This window comes from Manacus vitellinus, unplaced genomic scaffold (assembly GCF_001715985.3).
Source record: "Manacus vitellinus isolate BGI_N305 unplaced genomic scaffold, ASM171598v3 scaffold_3_pilon, whole genome shotgun sequence".
Classification (NCBI taxonomy): domain Eukaryota; kingdom Metazoa; phylum Chordata; class Aves; order Passeriformes; family Pipridae; genus Manacus; species Manacus vitellinus.
In genome coordinates this window covers 23155257-23176610 of record NW_021940535.1, presented here as the reverse complement: position 1 = coordinate 23176610, position 21354 = coordinate 23155257, and the positions used below count along the sequence as shown (strand labels likewise).

The following is a 21354-nucleotide window of genomic DNA, read 5'->3' as shown; positions in this document are numbered from 1 at the left end:
CAGTGAGGTTCTTGCTTGTACTTGTATCTTCTGCTCTTCTCTTCTCCCATCCCTTTCTCTGAGACCCCTAAGCAGTCTGAGGAAACAACAAAACAAGGGGACTTGAGTGAAAGCCAAGATAACGTGGCCTTTATTGCTTCAGCATAAATAGATTTGAAGAGAGTGTATGAGGATGTATATGAGCTGCTTTTAAGAAGCAGCAATTGCAGTTTAAAGTCAAGAAAGACGTTATCTTAAAACTTTTTCATTTTTTTTTCCCCTCTGTAGACTTTCTCATGGTTCAGATGCGGTCAAAAAGCCAAGTTCCATCATGACCTTATTTTTACAAGAGAAGACATTGTAAAAGACATCATGTAATAAGCAAAAGTTGTAGTTTTAGACATCTCTACTTCCAGATTTACAGCAATTTGCCTGTCTCAGAAAATGATAAAAAGCCTCGACAGACATGATTCTTCACTGAGTTTCTTCTTGTCCAAGAAGAAAAGTTCAGCTGTCTTTACATTTGTCAGTACTTCTTTTGGGAAAAAAAAAGAAAAGAAAACATTTGAACTGAAAATGTGCAGTGCTTGGCTTGTGCAACAGTAATCGAGTGATTTGTGTAAAGTGAGTGAGTGGAACTATATACTTGAATAATTACTGCTATCAGGGAAGAGAAATAAACTGAAGTGAGATTCCTGGTGGGCAATGTGAAACTCAAAGGCAGCCAAGGCTTTCCAAAGAAACAGTGGAATGGAACAATGTTTAAAACTCATTGTGTAATTAGAAAAATTGTAACTATTTGGCCAAAAGTTATTCACTGTAAGCCTTTACTTAAAAGTTCTCTGGTTGAGAACTTCAGTTGAGGTGACAAGGTACATGACTAAAAATTCAGAAGTTCCTAGGCAAAACTTAATGAAACCAAACTTGGTATTCTGAGGGGATGGAGTAGAAAATTTCCAACATGTCAGTATGCATCATGTGCCATTTAGAAGATACCCTTTGCAGTTTCACTCCCTGTGCCCACCTTATACACACAGAAAAGTGTCATTCAGGGGTTACGGCAGTGATTGGGAAATTGGCTTTAGAGTGAAGGTGGTGAACATTCAAAGTGGCAATTTCCTTAAAAACATGTAGTTCTTAATGCAAGCTGCCCTGAGACCACTAGAAAAAACTTTCCCCCCTTGTTATTGTGCCGAGATATTATTAAATTGAAATTAGATTTCCCACTTCTCATTAAGCATTTGCAATCGTAAATAAATCCTGATAGCATAATGTGCAGAAGTAGTTCAGAAGGTGAAATACAAGACTAAGGGCAGTGTGACTTACTGCATGGAGTTTTTCAGTTCCCTTCAAAATACGAGTGTCAAGGTGATCTTTTCATTCCTTTTCCAGGGTTCTGGAACATACCCTTCAAAGGACTAAAGGAAGTGACTGCTGAGGATAAAGAATATGCAATTGTGTAAATCTCAACTGCATTAAATTGAAAGAAAAGTTTAGAATAAAGTCTCTTAACTAGGGAAGGACAGAGATGTGTTTTGGGCATTCCTACAGGTCAGTAAACCTTTAACAAGCCATCATGTTTTGCCATCTCTGTGTTAAATTACAAAGGTTTTATGTGGTATTTTTTCCATTATTTAGAAACATCAGCAGTGTTGTTCTGCAAACAAATTTGGAAAAGCCATTTTATGTCTACTACATCACTGCTAACATTCCAAGTGTGTTTTGGAAATTTTCTTTTTAGGTAAAGCTTTAGCTGTGTCCTTAGAATAAACAAGAACTGTGTCATATGACAAGGGTAGCAGAGTAAACATTTTTCTCTTTTCCTTTCGCAAGTCACCCTGAACTATAACATCATTAATTTAGCAAATTGCTTTTATTGCTTCCTATTAAGTTTGTTTGGACAGAGATGGGGAGTGCTTGCTTGAGAGAGATTAGTTTAGTGGAAGTGGGAGCATTAGAGCTTAGGGATGAACTACAAGTGAAACTCCTGGAAAATAATCATGTAAAATTGAAAACTGAGGTCCTGGGACAGAGATAATTGAATTTAAAATTTATAAATTTTGTAGATTCACTCCTGTCTTAAATTTTCACCTTCAAACTGGGATGCAGCGGAAAATCGGATGAAATTAAGTTGATTCTGAATTAACTGAAAACTTCCCTATGGAAGTTCTGTATGGTGGGTCTTCTTCCCTCTATAGTAAAATGGGCTAGATATAATCAAATATATTTTTCATTCTTTATTAAAGAATATGTTGAAATAGTCTAAATATTTTGTAAAGTGCTTTAATTTATTTTGTGCTCCAAAAAGCTGTCTCATATTTCTGTTTTCTGCATCTACATTTATTGAGCAGTTTTCAAATGTTTGTGTAGCATCTATAATAGAATCTCAGAAATATTTTTTGGCATGCATTGATATGTATCTAATTTAAATACTCCAGTGTTTTGGGTTGAAAAGGATAATTTAATAAGTACTTCACAGGAGCAGAAGCCTGAAATAGGGCATGCATGAAATGTTAATATATGGGTGTGATGTGTTAAAAGGGCATAGGTGTAGTTTTTGAAGTGGCTGAATCATAATGGAGCAATCAGATTCTGAAAGTGCTGTGTTTGGATGCTTTCATTTAGAAAAGCATTCTGCTGTTGTTATGAAATAAGTCTGAGAATGTGTTATAATACAGCCTTGCTTCACTTGATATCAAAACTCTTCATCATAAAATTCCTTATTGTTAGAATTCCTCAATGGCTCCTACACATAAAGCTGTAGAAGGAAGTTGTGTTTAAAGCAACAGTAGTATCTGGATGATGTGTGGTTTCTGGTGGATTTTGTTGTCGAAGCATTTTCACTAAAGCAAAAGAGGATCAAAACCAAAGTGCCAAGAACTGATTTGAAGCCTAGAGTAACAGTAGTGGACAAAATATACTTGTAGTGTTTTCACTGAAGAAAGAAGACACTTTGTTCAGCTACAAGTGTCAGGTTTGGAGAAGAGTGAGGTTCAAAATGATGTTTTATACTGTTTTGTGACAGACCAGGAGATTAAGCTTGACAGTATGATATAACTCTAAGAAGGACAAAATAGATCTTATTATCTGTCTGTCTCAGTAGAAAGGGAAGATTTCGAGTGCTGGGCAAGGCACTCATGAGACTCTCGTCTAAAATATTTTGCACAGTTCTGACTGTATTGAAAAAAGGTGCATAGTGGAAGAGGTACAGGGAAGTCATGCTAGGCTTGCTTCTTTCCTGGTCAGTATAGGAGTGGAGAAGTTGTCCTCTGTAGGGCAGAAAATTGCCCTCTTTAGGTTAGAAGAATGAGAACTGAGATATAAAAAAAATTGGTTTGGGAACAGGAACCAAAAAGAATTGTTAAAGCTAGATTTCCTAGATTACCAAGATTAAGGAAACACCCAGGTATCTGAAGTGTGGATTGTTTTTAATGGTATCCTCCTGAGAGTCTGTTGAGTGATCAAGTCCTTTCAGATTGAAGGATACAAGTACCCCTGAGATGCAAGTGACAGTGGAATCAGCAACATCTCTGGTAATCAAATTCCTCATAGGTCTCTGGAGGTGCACAGTGTTGTTACTTTACTATACAGTGGAATATCTAATTTTGTTTATTAAAAGTACATTGTCTTGTTTGCAGATGTGCACAAACCACATTATAAAATACTTCTATAAGTAATGTTCTGAACCATGACATCTACACAGACAGTAGAGTATGTTACAACCCTTGTGAATTTTAGCTTTCTTCTTTGACTATGCTTGCCCAGCTGAAAGTGCAGATGGTTGAAAAAACATGTTCATAGCAGAACTTGAACCAGTTGCTGTTGGTGCCTGGTCTCAGAAGTGGGGCCAACATACAGCCTGCCTTTATGCACTAAGACCGTGTTGATTGGAGGCCAGCAACAAGTTGCAAGGATGTAACAGTTGGAGTGGAATTCTGCTTCCCTTTGGAAGGGTGTTCATTCTTTTCTCTTCAGGTCTAGTTTTTGGACATGTGTGAAGAAGGGATCTAATTGAGGAAGAAATTATTTGAGTTTTAGTTGGCCCGGGCTTGAATTTTTTAATGGAATGAAACTGTATAGATAGTTCTGCATGGCTTTGCCTCAAGTTTTCCACCAAGAAAAGTGGTATAATAAACTGATATTTTGTTTGTTTGTTTTTGTTTGTTTGTTACACAAAACTTGTTCCTGTGGGTAACTGTGGTCTTTACTTATGTTAGTATTTTGTCAGTTTTGCTATCTTCAGGCTCTGTCCTCCTGCAACAGATAAATAATTTTGAGTCCTGTGGCAGAAATATAGAGATACAAAGCTTTGATTAATTTGGAAGGGTGCACATTAGAGGAAGAAATACTTCAAAAGATGTACTTGCTTTGTTGCATCTGTTTTGCTGGCATTTTGGACTTCATAAATACTGGCATTGATTACCAGAGTGACTGCAGAGAATACAAGTTTCTTCATCCAGCTGCTGCTTGCAAATAGTAGGGAGGATGATTGATGTGATGCAATAAGCTCAGCCTACTCTATGTCTAGTGGAGTGCAGGATACATCCTGAAACTTTGTTGAATTTGTACTAAAATTTTGAGTACAAAGTAGTATCTTAAACTGCGTATCCACTGAATGTGTTTTGCCTTCATTTAAAAATCTGTTTTAAAATATTCTCCAGTACTTGAACTACTAAAGTAATTGGAGAACTAAGGGTAGTACAGTCTTTCTTCAGCAAAATTGAAATTTCTCCTGGGGCATGTCCTAGTATTCATTTAAAGTACAGTAGTTTTTGTGTGACATCATCATATACTTTCCTAACATCCATAGCTAAAATGAAAGAAGATTTTGCACTAAATGCCTTCTATATTCTGCACACTTGTGTGTGTATGCATGTGTGTGCTTCCTCAGTTAATCACATCTGTGCCTGAGGCTTGCATCAGTCTTCCTCTCATTAAAAAAAGTCAGAAAATGTGGTAATACTTAACACCTGTATAGGCTTATCTTCAAAGCATCAAGCTTAGTGAGCATCAAGTTAATTGTCTTTATACTTTATGAAATATTTTTCTTTGCAATCCTTTAAGAAAAAGAAGTCTAACAATTTCTGCAATACTGGATTTTAGTGTATCTCTTATCAATATCTTATTGTTTGTCATGATATATGTATTCAAATAATACTTAACCTTTTAATTCTGCTGATTTTGGAGTTGTGATGCTTTGTTCCCTTTTTATCTTTGCTGAGATAATTTTTAAATAGAGCTTTTCTTTCCAAAAGATGCAGCTGTGTGGTCCATCTGTTCATCAGAAAATTTTTGCTTCTTCTTTTTTTAGACAAACTTCACAGCCTGAAAGAAGTATGTCTGCAGTGTTCAGGATGAGAAAGGGTTGTTCGCTCTTCCCCACAGCTTTTGTGACCTTCACAGTCATGAAAAGTGGGCTTGTAAGATTGAGCCAGGTTTGATAAGGGTAGGAACTGCTCGAGCTTCTATTTATAGCTATGCTAAAATAGCTCCATCTTGGTTGCCAGTAGACTTGGAAAAAATGAACTAAAAAGATTAGCAAACATTTCTAAGCATTTATGTTATTTCTTTTCAACATGCGAAAATTCAGTGGGCAGAATTTGAATATCCAGAACACTCATCCTTATCAATTAGACTTTCCTTCTTCCTTTGCAAATTCATTGCCGTATGTGATTATGCAGTCAGTACAGTGTGCATGCTGCAGACAACTTCCTTCAATAAGCAATCTTATTGTCTTTCTAGAGATGTACTGTATTTACTGCATGAGGAAGGGGTCCTGTTTGGAAAAGGTGCCTGTTACAGTGGACTGCTGCCCAGGAATGTCTGAGTTAAGGTGGCTGGCTGCAGGGCTGGAGTGGCACTGGCCCAACACTGTCAAATAGTAGATGCAAAGTCTGTGGATGCTTGAGAGCCCAAGTGCTGTTGTACCCTACTACAGTCAGCAAGGTGTGTGGGATTAGGTGTAACTAATTTGTACCCTATAAGGAGAAGCAGAGGAGCTGAGCTGCAGTGGTCCATCACTTCTGTAGTGCTTCTCTGGAGCAGTTGCTGAATGTGATCTCTGCTCAGTGGATACAGCTGCTGGCTGTGAAAACACAAACATAATGTTGTATGTCCTCACTGCATAATGCTTTCCCAGAGACTTATGTTAAAATCTGGTTTCTAGCAGTAGTAACAGACAGCTTTGTTAGTGTTTCATACACTCTCGGTCAATAGTCTGTTAGTGAATGAATTTGTTACATGTTCTCAAAATGTTACCTCATCCATAGGTACTCTTTTTCTAGATTGCCAAAAATACTATACTTTATAACTGGGGAGAGAAGTGGCCAACACAAAATAGCTTTTTTTTTTTTTTTGCCTTATTTTAAAGCATAAATCCGTTATTTTAAAACCATGAATGCAAATGGGAAAAAGTTAGTGTTTTCATTGGTTAAGGGCTAGAGAAGTTACAAATTAATTTTCTTTTGTCTGAGCTTATTTGGTGTCTTGTGAAACTTTTCTTTTTGATATATCCCGCTTGAAAAGGTTTTAAGTCACACAAGAAACTATTTCCAAAGTTTCTGTATGTGATCAGGTTTTAATCTAATTTCCTAGACTGTGTGTGATGCATCTGCCTCACCAATAGTCCTTGAGGTATTTATTATACCTTCCTAGCCAGATGAGTAGGCCATGTGGAAATAAATATGCATGTTTATTTAAATATATTATACATAATTTTCTTTTCATTCCTGTTATTTTGTAAGCTTGGAGACTAATAAAATGAAACTGAGCTAAAAAAATCTGTGCAAGGTATTCACTCTGGAAAGCTTTAATTTTCCCCAGTGAGTGACACATTTGTCTTCTGTCTGCAAATCTGGAAAATTTATTTAAATGTATGCTTCCTCTTTCCTTTACATAGAATTAATATAGACGAGAATTAGGCACTGAAAGAAAGAGTAAAATCAAATTTGATAGAAGAATCACAGTTGAGAGCTTGGTGAAAACCTGTCTTTTTCTTACAAATACAGGAAGAGAAGAGTTATCTTAGGATCTTTTACTTCTGTTTGATCTGAATTTACTATTGTAAAGTACAGTGTGTAGATTAAACCTTTGAAGCATCCTTTGGTTGTCTGAAGAGCTCTTTGTGAATTAGGAGGAGTTAATTATGGTTAGTAAATTTTGCATTAGGAAGTGGGATTTCTGTATTCTTGTGCCTCAGGATGCATGCTGTTTGCCACAGAGATAATTAACATGTCTTCCCCCCTTTTACCTTTTTGATATGGGGTACAATTGACAAACTAGTTTCCCCAAGTATGGGGTCCTGTGCATAGTGGATTAAATTGTTCAGTGCATGTACACAGCAGACCAGTAGCTCCTGCTGAGTCTTGCTTGAGGCTTTAAACTTGCTATGGTTATGAAAATGTTCTTTGAAAATTGACTGTGGAAATTAATTCTGCGTTTGTGTGTGTTCCCTGTCATCAGAGCCAGGGGCTGGAGTGGAGAGGGGCCCATTGTAATCTCATTTTCTCTTAGGAATCCTAAGTCAGACTCAGTTTTATTGTCACTGTTTCCTAAGAATCGATTAATTTCAACACCGTGCCTCAGCTGAGAGCCTGTTTTTGCTGCTGGGTTCATCCTGTTGTGTCTGGAGGCTGTGTCAGTGTGTGTTTCTTGTAATGCCTGTGTTCCTAGATGGTCTGTAGTCAACATCGCCTATCTCATACTGTCCTCAAAAAGCAAATCCTCTTGTTTTGTGAGGAGACTTTAAAGTTTTATGCAAATGGGTCTTTGAATATAGAAGAAGGCTTGTCTTCAGAGAGAGAAGGAGATGCATGGTAGAGCTCTCAAAGTTAGTATGTTCTTAGTTTTCTCTAAATGATGGGGCAAGAGAGACCCAATTAATTTTCCACTGAAGAAAAAGCTTTTAATTGGACACCAAAGCATTCAACAACAAGGAGCACTTCTGCCAACCTGGTTTATGCAGTTTGTTCATGTAGTCCTTATTCTACAGGGCTTTCTACTCCCCCAGTGAGTAACTTCTGTCAACATTTCAAGGGTGGATTTGCCACAAAAGAGATGTGAGGCTCAAAAGGCAGTTTTTGATGGAGTATTTAGATTTGGTAGTTTCTAAACTCCTCAGTTCCATCTGTTTCTTGCTTGATAGGACCTGATCTTTTAAGTAAAATGTAGCTTTCATTCCTGCTCCTCAAAAATAAGTGCTAAGGTGGCTTTACCCCAGAAAGAAAAGAGTGAAATAGTTTAAAAGACTGCTACTTGAAATTCCTTGTGTGTATACATTATTCTGAAAGATCATTATAATTAAGCCTGGAAACAACATATCTCCCACTGTTTGTTTTTTAATAAGATCTTTTTTCCCTAGAAATGAATAAACAAAAGCCTTTTGAATAGATACACAAGAAGAGGGCCCATAATACATTTCCCAAAGTGTCTTCACCTCCTCCCTTCTCTGCCCTTAAATAGTTTTTGGATAAATCAAATTGTTTGAAAGTACATGTATGAATATCTAAGGCATATGTAGGTCAGTACGTTGCTTAGACTTTCAAAGTTATTTTCACATGTAAGCAAATATTAGCATTTCACATTAAATGGGAACTATGACTTGCATAATAAATGTAAAACACTGAAATTAAAATGCTTAGTCTAGTCTGTCACAAAAAGTACTCATGTATTTGTTGCCTATTCCTCTTATATAAACCAGCTGACATAATTCCTGTTGGAAAATGCTCTTGGTGACTTTTTGAAAAATAACATTTGATCATGTTCTGAATTTTTTTGCCAGGTGAATGTAAAGCAGTGAAGCATATAAATGTTCCTCTGCCTACCATGTGCTAGGTAAGAGGTGCAAAGACTTTGTTGAAGGTCAGGCTTTCTCTCTTAAAAATTTCTTGCTTAACATTGTAGCTGGCTAAAATAAAGGGGTACTTAACAGTAGTATTTTTTTTATTCAACTACTGGGAAAGATCTTCCCTTTAAGATGGGACATTAGCTATCCTGAGGCAATTGGGAGCCTCCTGCTGTGTTAAACATAAGCAATCGAGGATGAGTAAATGAGTTACCTTTAAGTAACCAATTTGCTTATTCCTGCTTCTTTGTTTTACTTTCTAATATTGAGGCAACAGTACTGATAGCTAAGAAGACTCTTGCCATTATGGCTGTACCATGAGAGAAGGCAACCATCAGACACAAAGCAATAAGAAGATATTCCCGAAAACAGCTGATTTGGGTTTTGATGACCTGGGATGCAAGTCTGCCTTTGTGGATTTTTTAAACTCTGAATGTTGATAAAGCTGGTTACTGTTTTCCAAAAATGCCGAAATATAGTTAAGTAGTTCTGATGCTAGATGTTTGTGAAACCTTTATTAAATAAAATATTATTCTGAAAATACCCAGTGTACTTGTACAAAGGTTGAAAGACATTCTTAAGAAACTTAATATTGCTCTTAACAGTTTATCATTGATTATAAAGTTTTTATGTAGGGACTTTATTTTTTAATTTGATCTTTCTAAGATAGGCAGAATTCTGAAAGATTTAAGTAAGAAACAGCCTATTATCGTGGAGATGTGTAAAGAATGTCTGTATTATGCATGCCTTTGTCACCATCAAGTGTCGGAATTGCAACTGGCAGTTGAGATGAATGCTTTGTCCTGAAGGAAGTTTTATATTTTCTCTGATTATTTATAGGAGCAAAAGGCTAACCTGAAATCCTTTAGAAGCAGTTTACATAACTGTTAGAAATGTAAAGAAAGCTTATTATTATAACACAGTATTATGCAGCACCTGACACATGACGTAAATTCATGAGAAACATCTGTCTACTTCTGCAGATATTATAGCTTGCATGACTTATACAGTAAGAGTCTGTAATTGGAAACTGAGAAAACATGAAACAAGGCAATTGCATGTGCAGCTGAACTAGTCAAGATGTGGGACATACCTAGTCTGAGGAAGTTGTGACTGTTTACAAAGCAATTTAGTGACTTTACGTAATGTGTGATTGCTGACAGCACTTTGTTATAAAGTAGAAATAATACTGCTTCAAAATCTGAAAGCATAAAGTGTCATTTTCCCTCCTACTCATGGTTTCACAGAAAATTCACTTTTTGGAAGCGAGAAGTATGGCTAAAACACGTTTAAAATAATGCAGTCTTTTGACATGCACTGCTGTACTTAAAATGTGACACATGAGATGATTTGATTGAAAAGTCAGTTCCACTTGACAGAAAGAATGGCCAGAATTTTTTTTCTCGTGATGGAATTTTCTAGGAAGAATTGAAATCAGAAAGTAGGTGTTTAGAAATGCTGTTTGTTCTGTTACTGTGCAGTGTTTCATAATAGCTTTCATTATAAAGCAATGAGGAAAGTTAAGGGTAAATTCCTGTGTGGGAGAAGGGGCATATAAGCTTTTCTAATTCACTTGGTATATACAGCTCTGCAACATGCAGAGCATTGCAGAACACAGTGGTTGTTCCAGGGCTTTTTATCTTCTTGGGGATCTCAACAGGAGATTTTGTTAGTATACCTGTCTGTGTGTCTGATCATGTATATGTAACTGCAGTTAAAAACAAGAACAAATTCTTCTTAGGACAAGACAGCTGGGATGGTGGGATTTTCTGGCTTTTTCTTGGGCAATATTGTTCATTCTCGCCCAAGCTGCTGCAGTTCTCTCTGCAAGTCTGTTGATAGCCAGGAAAATCTCCACTGAGGGTACTGGGCAGGCACAATACATTTCTCATTGTAGGATATCCTTCCCATTGCAGTGTTCTGTGGGACCAGGTTGGTGTTAGCATCTGCACTTAGTGCCAGTCAGAACTGGTTGTAAAGGACTGGTGGGGATGGACACAAGGGTCCCCAAGGTAAGAGCTGCCTTGGAAGCAAATTTTTGGTTTAAAAAAAAATTATTTCAATAACAATGAATCTGCCTATACAAGCATTGTAAAACTTGTAGTTGGCTGGTGTAGGTATAAGGTCTGGAAACTTCTTCTGAGAGAGGGATTAAATGAGAAGAGTAGTGAATGAGTTGCTTTTATTGTATTTGGAAGATTATGCTTACCTTGTACATAGTTTGTACTTGTTTGGTTTTTTCCACCTTTAAGTGGTAGCGAGTCTTGAAAGGAATGTGCCAGGCCTGGGTTTAAGTTGATGTGGTGGTCAGGGTTTGGATAGATCCTTTATTTCCATCTGTCAAACACACACAAAAAAGATCTTTTTCTATTCTGTTCCTTTGTTCTCAGGAGATGTATTTGACTGCTTAATATCTATAAAGTTAATATTGTGGTGTTTCCCAGAGCTTTTGCTCCTCATGGAAGCCTGTTTTGGTCAGTACTTACTCTTTGTTTTTGTTTTGTCAGCAGCCATGCAGCAGGTCTTAGACAACCTTACCGATCTGCCGACATCAACAGGCGCTGAAGAGATAGACCTGATTTTTCTGAAAGGAATTATGGAAAACCCTATCGTAAGATCACTTGCTAAGGTATTTAAACTTGCTGCTTTGAGTAGAATCTGGAAATATTTTCACTCTTAAATTATTGTGTGAACATTGAGTATGGATTGAGGTGTTAATGGCTTTCATGTATGGTATGTCTTATTAAAAGAATAGAAGGCAAGCTTGAAGGTGAAGATTTGGTATAGTATAATTTCTGTGCATGCTGATTAATTGTTATATGTAAGATTCTAGAGAAAGAAGAAGAATTCAGAGACTACAGAAATAATGTGGTTACATTATTTATGAAAAAAAGTCAAAATACTTGAAATTAGACTCAGTCAATTTTAATGTAGTCTTGTAACCACTGTTGTGTGCAAAACCCATATGCCCTCTGATTTCTAGCATTTTTGCCAAAGATGAAAAGTGAGAGCAGTAACCTTCCTTCTCCCGTGGCGTAAACAAGTTTTCTTTTTGTCTTTAGCTCAAAACTACTTTCTGATCAGCCCAGGAAAATATTGTCTTCATGCCCTTTCCTGGATCTCAGAATAATGCTGTTACCTTTGATTGTCAGCTCTCTGAGACATCAACTATCCTTAGTTTTGGTCTTGGGTTACAAATATCTTTTATTTATAGATGGTAGCAATCAATTATGAATACGTAAGGTGATATTTGCAAAAAATCTTGGGGCTCTGTAATTAAAATGTAGGTGATCTTACCAATAGGAAATGCAGTCAAATATTGTACAGCACTTACATTCTTTCTTAATTTTATTTCATAAAAATAAGCTCCTTTCATGAGGAAAACACAGTTAACTTAAATGCAGCTGTGTCTTTAATAGGAATAGACATCTGAAAGCAATGCCCTCTGGGCAGGTGTGAAATACTCTGTAAAGCTAAAGGATTGTTGTGCAGGGATTTTGTTCAGTATAAAAATCTGGAAAGGAAAACTTCCCATGAGAATTCATAGAAGAATTTACTTCTGTTAAGCTGTTCAGAAAAAATGGTTTTGAGTCAAAGACATTGCATAGTAATAAACTGAGAAGTAATAGAAGTGCCTCATCTGCTGGTGAAATGACTGTGGAGGGAAAGATTTTGTACTAAATTTACTAGAGTAAGTAAAAGCATTTTCTTGCTGAAGTTGGAAACAACTCATTAAGTATCTGCTCCATAGGTCATCTTTAATTTAATATTTATCCTGAAGAAAATGTTCATTGCAAAGTTTTTTCCTGTCAAGAATTTGTGCTTTAATGGCCAATTACAATTATGTGGAATTTAATGACTAGCAGATGTAAAAAAAGTGCTTGTAATGGAAACAGATTCTTAACTGTACACATGCTTTATATAGAATGCTGAAAGGTTTAAATTGTGTTCACATGGCACGACCACACTCATATTTCTTTTGTAATTATTTTGGAAAATATCTCAGTCTTAGCCATTAGAACTAAATAAGGGTAAGTTCAAAACACATTTCATGAAGTGTGTGTAGTTCATACATTTGTATGATATCCATTTGTCCCTAATATCCATTGTCCCAAATATCCGTTTGTCCCTAAAAATATATAGGCTTGTTTTTCTATTAAAAGAGCTAGTTTTAACAGTATACAGCAATTCTCAGAACCCTGAGATGACCACACTATTTAAACAGAATAATTTCAAAGCAGGCCAGAACTGTTTTCATTTTCCTTTATTAGCCAGTTATTAAGGCTAATCGTTATGTAAATTATACCATAAAGGACAAAAAGAAACTTAGGGAAATTGGCCACAGGTCATACAAACTTATTTTTTCTTTTCAGTCCTTAAAAAATGAAGATAAGCAATAAGCATAGTAGTTAGTTTATAATATTTTGCAGTGCAAAGCATGGGTGATCTTTTGAAACTGGGTTAAGTTCATTTCACACTTTTTCTGTGTAGAATAAAGGCATCGGGGTAGAAATTACAGATCTTTTTGGGGATAAGGTTCTTTGATGGTATCTTTCCATTTTTTCGTAGGTAGTAGGAGAAAGGGGAAGTAACTGTAATCATTGTAAAATGTTTTTTCCTGTTACTTACTGATGTTTATAGAATCATACAGTAGTTTGGGTTGGAAGGGACCCTTAAAGGTCAGCTAGTCCAACCCCCGTGCAGTGAGCAGGGGCATCTTCAACTAGATCAGGTTGCTCAGGGCCCAGTCCAGCCTGACCTTGAATGTTTCCAGGGATGGAGTGTCTGCAACCTTTCTCTGGGCAACCTGTTGCAGTGTTTCACCACACTCATTCTAAAAACTATCTTTGTTATATCTGAGCTCAGTCTGCCCTCTTTTAGTTTTAAATCATTATGCCTCATCCTATCTCTGTGGGCCCTACTAGAAAAATTTTTCCCATCTTTCTTATAAGCCCCCTTTAAATATTGAAACACTGCAATTGGATCTTCTCCACACTTAACAACCTCAACTCCTGTGCTGACATTTGTGTTCAATCCTAACTAGCCTTTAGAATTATTATACTTTTTGGAAAATAGATGTTGAGCTTGGAACGTGCATGAAGTTTACTCAGTTTTGCTACTGAACTGTCTTATCAGAATTCTCTTCTCCTGGGTTGTTAACTATTCTTTCAAACCTCAAAACTTTTATCTTCTTTCTGCAGTCACACTATTGCTTTTAGCATTGTATGCCTGCAGCATACCAGCACAATGCCTAACTCAGACCAAGGAAACATCTTAGGAATAATCTATAAAATTTGAGTCCAGTATTTAGGATGTCGTATTGTTGGAGGTAAAAGCCTTACTATTTGAACATTTGGCAAGTCTAATAAATATCGAATGCACCGAAAGACTCAATTCAGTATCACTGTTTCTGAAACGATGAATTGAAATGAAAAAAGAATTGCAGTATCTAAGTTAGGTATTCCTGTTTGTCTGTTGGTTTTTTAAATTATTCATACCACTCTGTATCCTGCTACTCCTCAATATATTACAGGATCAGAGGTTGTTCACTGATAAAACTTCCTTTTCCCTACTATATACATGGCCTTTATTTTGGAGTAAAGGGTTAGGATATTTGTATTTAAATTATACTTAGTGGTAGTATTTTAAAATGAATATATGAGAAATAAGATAACCCATATTCTCTAATATCATAAAGGTTTTGCAGTTGGATTATGTTTAAAAGTCATAAGATATGTATTTTTACTTGCTGTAAAAGAAGTAAACTTTAAAAGAAGGATATTGTTTACTGTATGTATTATGTACAAAATAGCATTCCCTTATTAAGAAGAATGTGTGTAGGTGCCAAGCTTCCTATGCTTTGTAATCACAGTGATTTGGTTTGTGTGTGTTGGTGTTGGGGAATGTTTGAAATGTCTTTATGTTAAGTTAGCCTTTCCAGAGTTTGATCATCAGTCTGGCAGAAATACCATTTTATAGATACAAAGTAGAATTTAATATTCAGATCATTTCAGGAAACAAAGTTTTCTCACTTTAGCAAAATTTTATTTTAAGGTCTGTTTTAAAGTGCTAATCAGAAAGTAGAAGTGCGTGAATACCTTCAAATTATATATATGGGAAGTATATATGGGTGAATCTCAATTATATCTGCTATTTGTTTTTTATATGCCAAAGTGATTGCTCTTTTTTAAATTTCTTGTTGCTATGGTGTTGGAAATAACTCTTAATTGAGTTGAGAATCAGTTATTTTTGGCCTCCTCCTTTTCCCCTAATTCTATGATACAGCACTACCTGTAATAAGTTAGTGAAGTATTCAGATTTATGAGATGTTTCTCTTGCTGTTTAAAGCTCCTACCTTTAAATGAATTTCAGTATCTGCAGTGTTTAGGAAAGGATTATGTCTGCAGGAATAGCTCTAGAAATAGATGAAAAGTTGTCAAAGAATCACAGCATAGCTGAGGTTGGAAGGGACCCTCTGGAGGTCATCTGGTCCACCTGCCTTCTCAAGCAGGACCTCCTGGTTGCCCAGGACCACATTCAGACAGCTTTTGAGTATCTCCGAGGAGTGAGACTCCATCCTCTCTGGGCAACCTGTGCCAGTGCTCAGTCACCCTCACAGTGGCAAAAGTGTTTCCTGATACTCAGACAGAGGCTCCTGTCTTTCAGTTTGTGTCCCCTGCCTCCTGTCCTGTTGCTGGACACCACTGAAAAGAGCCTGGCTCAGTCTTTTTTGCAGGTACCTGCAGGTACTTTTACACATAGATGAGATCACCCTGAGCCTTCTCTTCTCCAGGCTGAACATTCGCCTTTCCTCAAATGTGAGGTGCTGCGGGCCCTTCATCATATTTGTGGCCCTTCACTGGGCTCTCTCCAGTATGTCCAGAACTGTACACAGTATTCCATGCATGGCCTCACCAGTGCTGAGTAACACTCCCACTTCTGGTAACATTCCTCTTAATGCAGCCCAGGATGCTGTTAGCTGCCTTTACCACAGACTTTTCTGTAGCATTTCCTTTAGTTATGGAGGGTTTCCTTTAGAATGTGCTGTTTTGAAGGTGTTTCAATGGGAGGAGTCTAGGGTAAATGCTTCTCCTAAAGAGTTTATTTTTTTTCTGAGCTCCCATAGTTCCTTTTTTTTGTCCTTCTTCTAGAAGGTGTGCTTGTACAGGGTTCTGAAGCAGAAAAGATCCTGAGGCACTATACTGTTCTGAGAGGACTGTTGGGTGTATATATAGAGGTTACAGGAAATGAGGACATACAAGCTTCTCTGACAGGTGTTGCTTATGAAGTTTGTTGGGTCACATAGTTAAGCATGCGAAATCCTTCAGCAGTATAAAAATAAAATATACAGGTTGTCCTAAATGTAATTTTTCTGGCTTTCCTGCTGAAGGTTGCACCAAGAAATTACTTTAAAAGTTTATAGATGGGAACCTCTTGAAACTTATTTACAATATAGTCTCATATATTTAATCTTACAGGCTCATGAGCGACTGGAAGATTCTAAACTTGAGGCTGTCAGTGACAACAACCTGGAGCTGGTGAATGAAATTCTCGAAGACATCAGTCCGTTAGTAAATAAAGATGAAAATATTGCAGAATTGGTTGGAATACTCAAGGAACCTCATTTTCAGGTGCCACCTTTTTACTGTATGTTACCAACTTACTGTATCAGTCTCCACATATGAATCTAGGAATAATAATGAAACAAAACCTGACCTGTAGCAAACTAATATGTAGAATTTTACTCTGAATGAAAGGTAAAGCAGAAGACCTGTGGGGTTACAAATAAGCCTGATTTTATTCTTTGATATCACCTCAAGAATATCTTCACTCACTGTATTATAATCTACTGGAGTTTCTGTTATAAATCTCGGACAAGCATTTACTTTCTATATGAAAATTTTCATAACAATTCCCTGAAGGCGTCATCCTTAACATTTCCAGGTGATCTCCTGCTAATTCTGCATTTCGGTTCAGCTCACTCAAGCTCACGTGTAAGACGTACGGTTTGCAGAGTGAATGAACATGACTCTTCTGTGATCTGATCTGCAGCTGAAGTTCAGACACTGCATCCTTCTCCCTATTGCTCTGCTTAAGTGAGGTGTTGACGTGCTTTCAAAAGCAGATGTTTTTCCATAGCTGCTGTTCTATGACCAGCTGCCATACTGACTCTTAAAGATTGGGTTTGAAAATCTTTGGTAGATTCTGGCCTTTCTAGGCAGGCTTAAGCAGACTGTAGTACTTGGCTATAGGTATCCCGTAGAAGAACAGAAGCAAACCTTTTGTACAGTACAAATGAGCTTCTTTTGGCACGCGAGTATGGAGTCATAGACATTTTTGGGGTATATGAGTTTAAACACACTTTTTTCCCTAGGTTTTCAGTTACAAACTGTACAAACATAGCAGTGAGGTGCCTTACTGTGTAACATGGATAAACACTGGAAATACTGTGAAGCTGTATTGTGGTCTCTTGGAAGAGGGAACACTTTAAGAGCTCAGCTTTTGAGGTAGTAGCTCTTGTGAGCGATGACAGTTCCACTGCCTCTCCTGAAGAGCAGTGTGTTGGCCTCCTGTCCAGAAAGGCATCATAGCTAAGTGATCAAAGGCTACGATTTGGAGACTTACTGGTGAATAAACCTGCAAATCAGTTTTTGATCCCTTAGCAGAAATTGATACTTGAATAGGAGAGGAAGAGCTTTGAGGAACTGGTATTAAAATGTAAAAGGATTAGAATTGGGGGCCAACTGGTGCAGTGACACACTTGACAACGATCTATTGTGTTAGATAGAGAAACCAAAGCTGAAAGTTAAAGAGGATGAATCAAAAGATGAAAAGGACATAATAATCGAAGTGCTGCACTTTGAAAGGCACTGTAGCAGTGATTTCTGGAGAGAGATGGCAAAGACCAGAAAGCAGCTGGGCAAAGGATCTTTGGGGTGGAGACTGAAAATGACCTGTAGGAGAGTGAGGTCAAAAAAGAATTATATTTAAAGTGAATAACCAATACTGAGGCAAGCCCAGCATTCACTCCTGTTCAGTGGTCAAATTTACAGAAAGGCACAACATGATGCTGGTGTCAAATACTCCATTAGTTCAGGCTTAAACAACTTAAATGGGTAATCTAAAAGTTCCAAAGTAGCTGGCAAATTAAAATGTTAGTATTTATGCTGTTTCTTGTATGTTTTTTGTTGTTTGCTTTATGGGAGCAGATGTGAAATTGCATATTGCTACCTTAACTTTACAGTTTTCCTCCGATCTTTTGTTAGTATTTCCTGATTCCATGTTAAAGGTTCATTTAACAAACATCTCTTCTGTTTTCCTTCCCTGTCCCAGCCGTAGTGAAGACTGTAAGGCTAGGACAAGCCAACTGTGATACCTCCCAAAATGTTTTGTGAGGATTTAGTAATTTTTTTGCTCAGACTTCTGAGTGAGAAGTGGTATCATTCACCCATGGTTCTCCTCCATGAGATTGTTTTCTGAGTTGTTTTTTTCAGTTGTTTTTTGAACCCATATGAAAGTCTGTCACTCACAGCATCCCCCATCAGAGTGGAGACTGTGCTCTTTTGGTTTTGAGACTGTCTCCTATCAATTTAACTTAATATTCCCTTGCTTTTGTGTAGGAAGAAAGTTGAACAGTTTTTCTTAATCAGCTTTTCCATGTTACCAGTATTTGAGAGATCTCATTGTGTCTGTCTGTCTCAAGTACATAAAATGAAGGGAAGCAAAGCTGTATACAGTGTGGATTTATGAAGTGGTGTCATAATTTCCATTGCATCTCCTACTCATGGCCTAAAAGTTCTTAGTATTTGGTTCGCCTTTTTAACAGCTGATGAATAGACTGGAATAGTACTGTTATTTGGAATATTTGGGAATATTTGGAATATTTGGGAATACTGGAATAGTTCTGTTATTTGTGTATATTTGGGATCCATTTTGGTTAATTCTCTTGTGATCCCATCCGGAAGGGACCTACAGTGATCATCCAATCACTGCCTGACCAATTCAGGGCTGACTAAAAATCATGTTATTAAGGGTGTTGTCCAAATGTCTGTTAAACACTGGCAGACATGGCACATAGGCCACCTCTCTACGAAGCCTGTTGCAGTGTTTGACCACCCTTTCAGTAAAGAAGAGGTACTTCTAGAGTCAGAAACATAGAAGTGGATGGGTTGTTAGACTTGGATTGGTTTTGTACTGTTTGCATCTCCGAGATACCATTTCTGAGTCTGTCAGTTAATATGTTAAACTAGGATTATGTTTTCCCTTGCAGTCTGTATTGAATTTATTTGCTCTGTTGCTCATGAGGTGCCTCTGCAGGTTACAGTCAGTAGTTTTAGTCCTTGAATAGCTCAGCAGCATCAGCAGACCCTGTCATTTCACTTCTCATCCCCGTTTCCTAGATCATTTATCTGACATATCAGTGTATCGACAGGTGTAGGACTGAGCACGGCTGCCTGTGGGAAATCCCCTGGTGACATGAATTCTGGAAACTAATACTACTAGATTCCTGGCACCAATTTTTCTGTCTTTTAACCGATATTTTCTTCCACTCGAGTGTCTTACTGCTTATCCTATTGTAGTTTTGTTTCTTTAAAAGACTTCTATCAAAGGCCTTATGGAAATGGATCTATATTAACAACTTTAAACTGCCTTGTTGTTGTGCCTAATGACTCTTCCAAGGAACCTGACGAGATCTGAGAAGCATGTCTTCCCTTTATTAAAGCATGTTGATGCTTTCCTGTGATCTATTTTGTCCAGTCATTCTGGTTTTTATAGAAGCTTCTAATTTGTTTAGTATCAACATCAGACTTACTGTTTTGCCATTTGTTGACTCTTCCTTGGAACCCAGTTTAAAAATTCATGTCATGATTATTGCATGCTGCTGCTTCCTGGGTGGGTCATGGGTATGTAAGAGCAATACGCTATTTCTAGAGCTCCCAACTTCATTTGCTGCAAAACCTGGATAGCACAGAAAGGACAAAAAAGTGTGAAAGGAAGAGAAAAGACTATTTGATGGTTAAGATAGTTAAATACTGCCCTGGAGAACTAACCTATTAATCACTCTGTCAGAATTCCTTTAAAAAAAAAAAGTCTAAAGCAGCTTTAACTTGTATTTTTTTAATATATTTTCAAAGTGCCTGTTGTGAGGCCTTCAGTATCATTTGCAGAAACAATGAGCACTTCTGGCTGCTGTGTACAGGCAAAAAACTACTTTGAAGTATATCTGCTGTGATTCAATTTTGAAGCCTAAAATTAGAGCATACTTTTTGGCCCTTCATTTTGTGCTTCCATCACCCATGGCGAGGCAGGCAACAAAACCAGCTGAGGCTGAAGTACTATTATTTTGATTAAATGTTTTTATTTAACTGATATCATAGTTATGGTGTCTCTAGAAGAGCTTCTGGGGCAATTTGCAGACCAAACTGTGGATACAATATTCTTTCTAAGGCTTGGGGAAGCTATATGTCTCCCTCTCTGAAAAGGAAAGAGAAAATTACCTAACTACTCAAGAAATAAGTGCTCTCTTTTATGCCTCATTTGGTGCAAAGTGGCATATTCCAAATTGTGCAAGAAGGGAAAAAGGAAAAATACAATGTCAATTGCAATTATAGAAAATGTCATTTGTATCCTTTCTCCAGTTCAGTAAGTGTGTAAACAAACCACCCTGACTCTTCTGAAGTTTCATGGACACTATTGTGTAACAGGTTTAGAGGTTGATTCTGTATTTTACAAATGAATGGTGCCACTTTATCACAGCATCACCTTACAGTTGTAACCTACCTTAGCATACAAGTATCAAATGTGGTATACAAATCATCACTGCAATAGCTTATTTGAATGTATCATTTAGTGCTAAAAATATCAAATTACAGGACTTAATTTCTTTTACACATTTTTATAGTAGAACATTTGGGAAGGACTAGCTTAGGAGTACAGGTGCATGCATGGCTATAGGATTATGTTTGCCTGACTTCCCTTCCTTTTCTTGTTTCTCCTTTCATTCCATTCCTTTTCTTCCCTTCTGGTTTTAACTCTTTTTAGTTTTAACTGAACCTTTCAGGGGTCAAAGTGTGGAAGTTCTAATGAGTTTCACAGTATTGATGGCTGGCCCATATGTTTTGAAGAGCCAGCTGGCACAGGCAGCACATGGCAAAGGCTGTAGCAAGTCTTTGGGGCAGCGGCTGGAGAGCAGAAGAGAAGAGTGGTAAGAGAAGTTGCCTTAAGGGAAGAGGAAGCAGTTGAAAATTAGCAGACCATTGAAGTGGTTAAACATGCAGAAGAATCACTTCTGCTGCTTATGGAAGACCTTTTTCAGTTACTTTCACCTTTTCAAGAATTAGGCAAGCCATTCATCCTAAATAGTAGATTCTGCTGGCAATAAAATACTTAATCTGCAAAGCAGCCAATATATTATTCTAATAGTTAGGTTTATAATGGCTGATCATACCTTTAAAATGTTTCATATCGAAAAGCGATCTTAAGTTGCCTCCTACACAGATATTAATTTATAGGGTTATTTCCCCCACATATTC

At 37.1% G+C, this 21354-nt stretch overlaps 1 protein-coding gene across 9 annotated transcripts in view; it reads left to right on the top strand.

Annotated features, from left to right (window-relative positions):
* The window catches only part of MPP6 (membrane palmitoylated protein 6), a 57248-nt gene that overhangs the window by 16627 nt on the left and 19267 nt on the right, over nucleotides 1-21354 (top strand). Inside the window, exons 1-6 of one of the 9 annotated variants that reach the window (XM_029961825.1) lie at nucleotides 585-603; nucleotides 1372-1530; nucleotides 8759-8811; nucleotides 10738-10833; nucleotides 11332-11450; nucleotides 16300-16452. In XM_029961825.1, coding sequence (XP_029817685.1) covers nucleotides 11334-11450; nucleotides 16300-16452 — 270 coding nt within the window. In that variant the 5' untranslated portion in view covers nucleotides 585-603; nucleotides 1372-1530; nucleotides 8759-8811; nucleotides 10738-10833; nucleotides 11332-11333. Of the gene's footprint in view, nucleotides 1-584; nucleotides 604-1371; nucleotides 1531-8758; nucleotides 8812-10737; nucleotides 10834-11328; nucleotides 11451-16299; nucleotides 16453-21354 lie in introns of those variants that run through there. The other 8 variants (XM_029961821.1, XM_029961822.1, XM_029961823.1 and 5 more) reach the window with 8 other exon arrangements.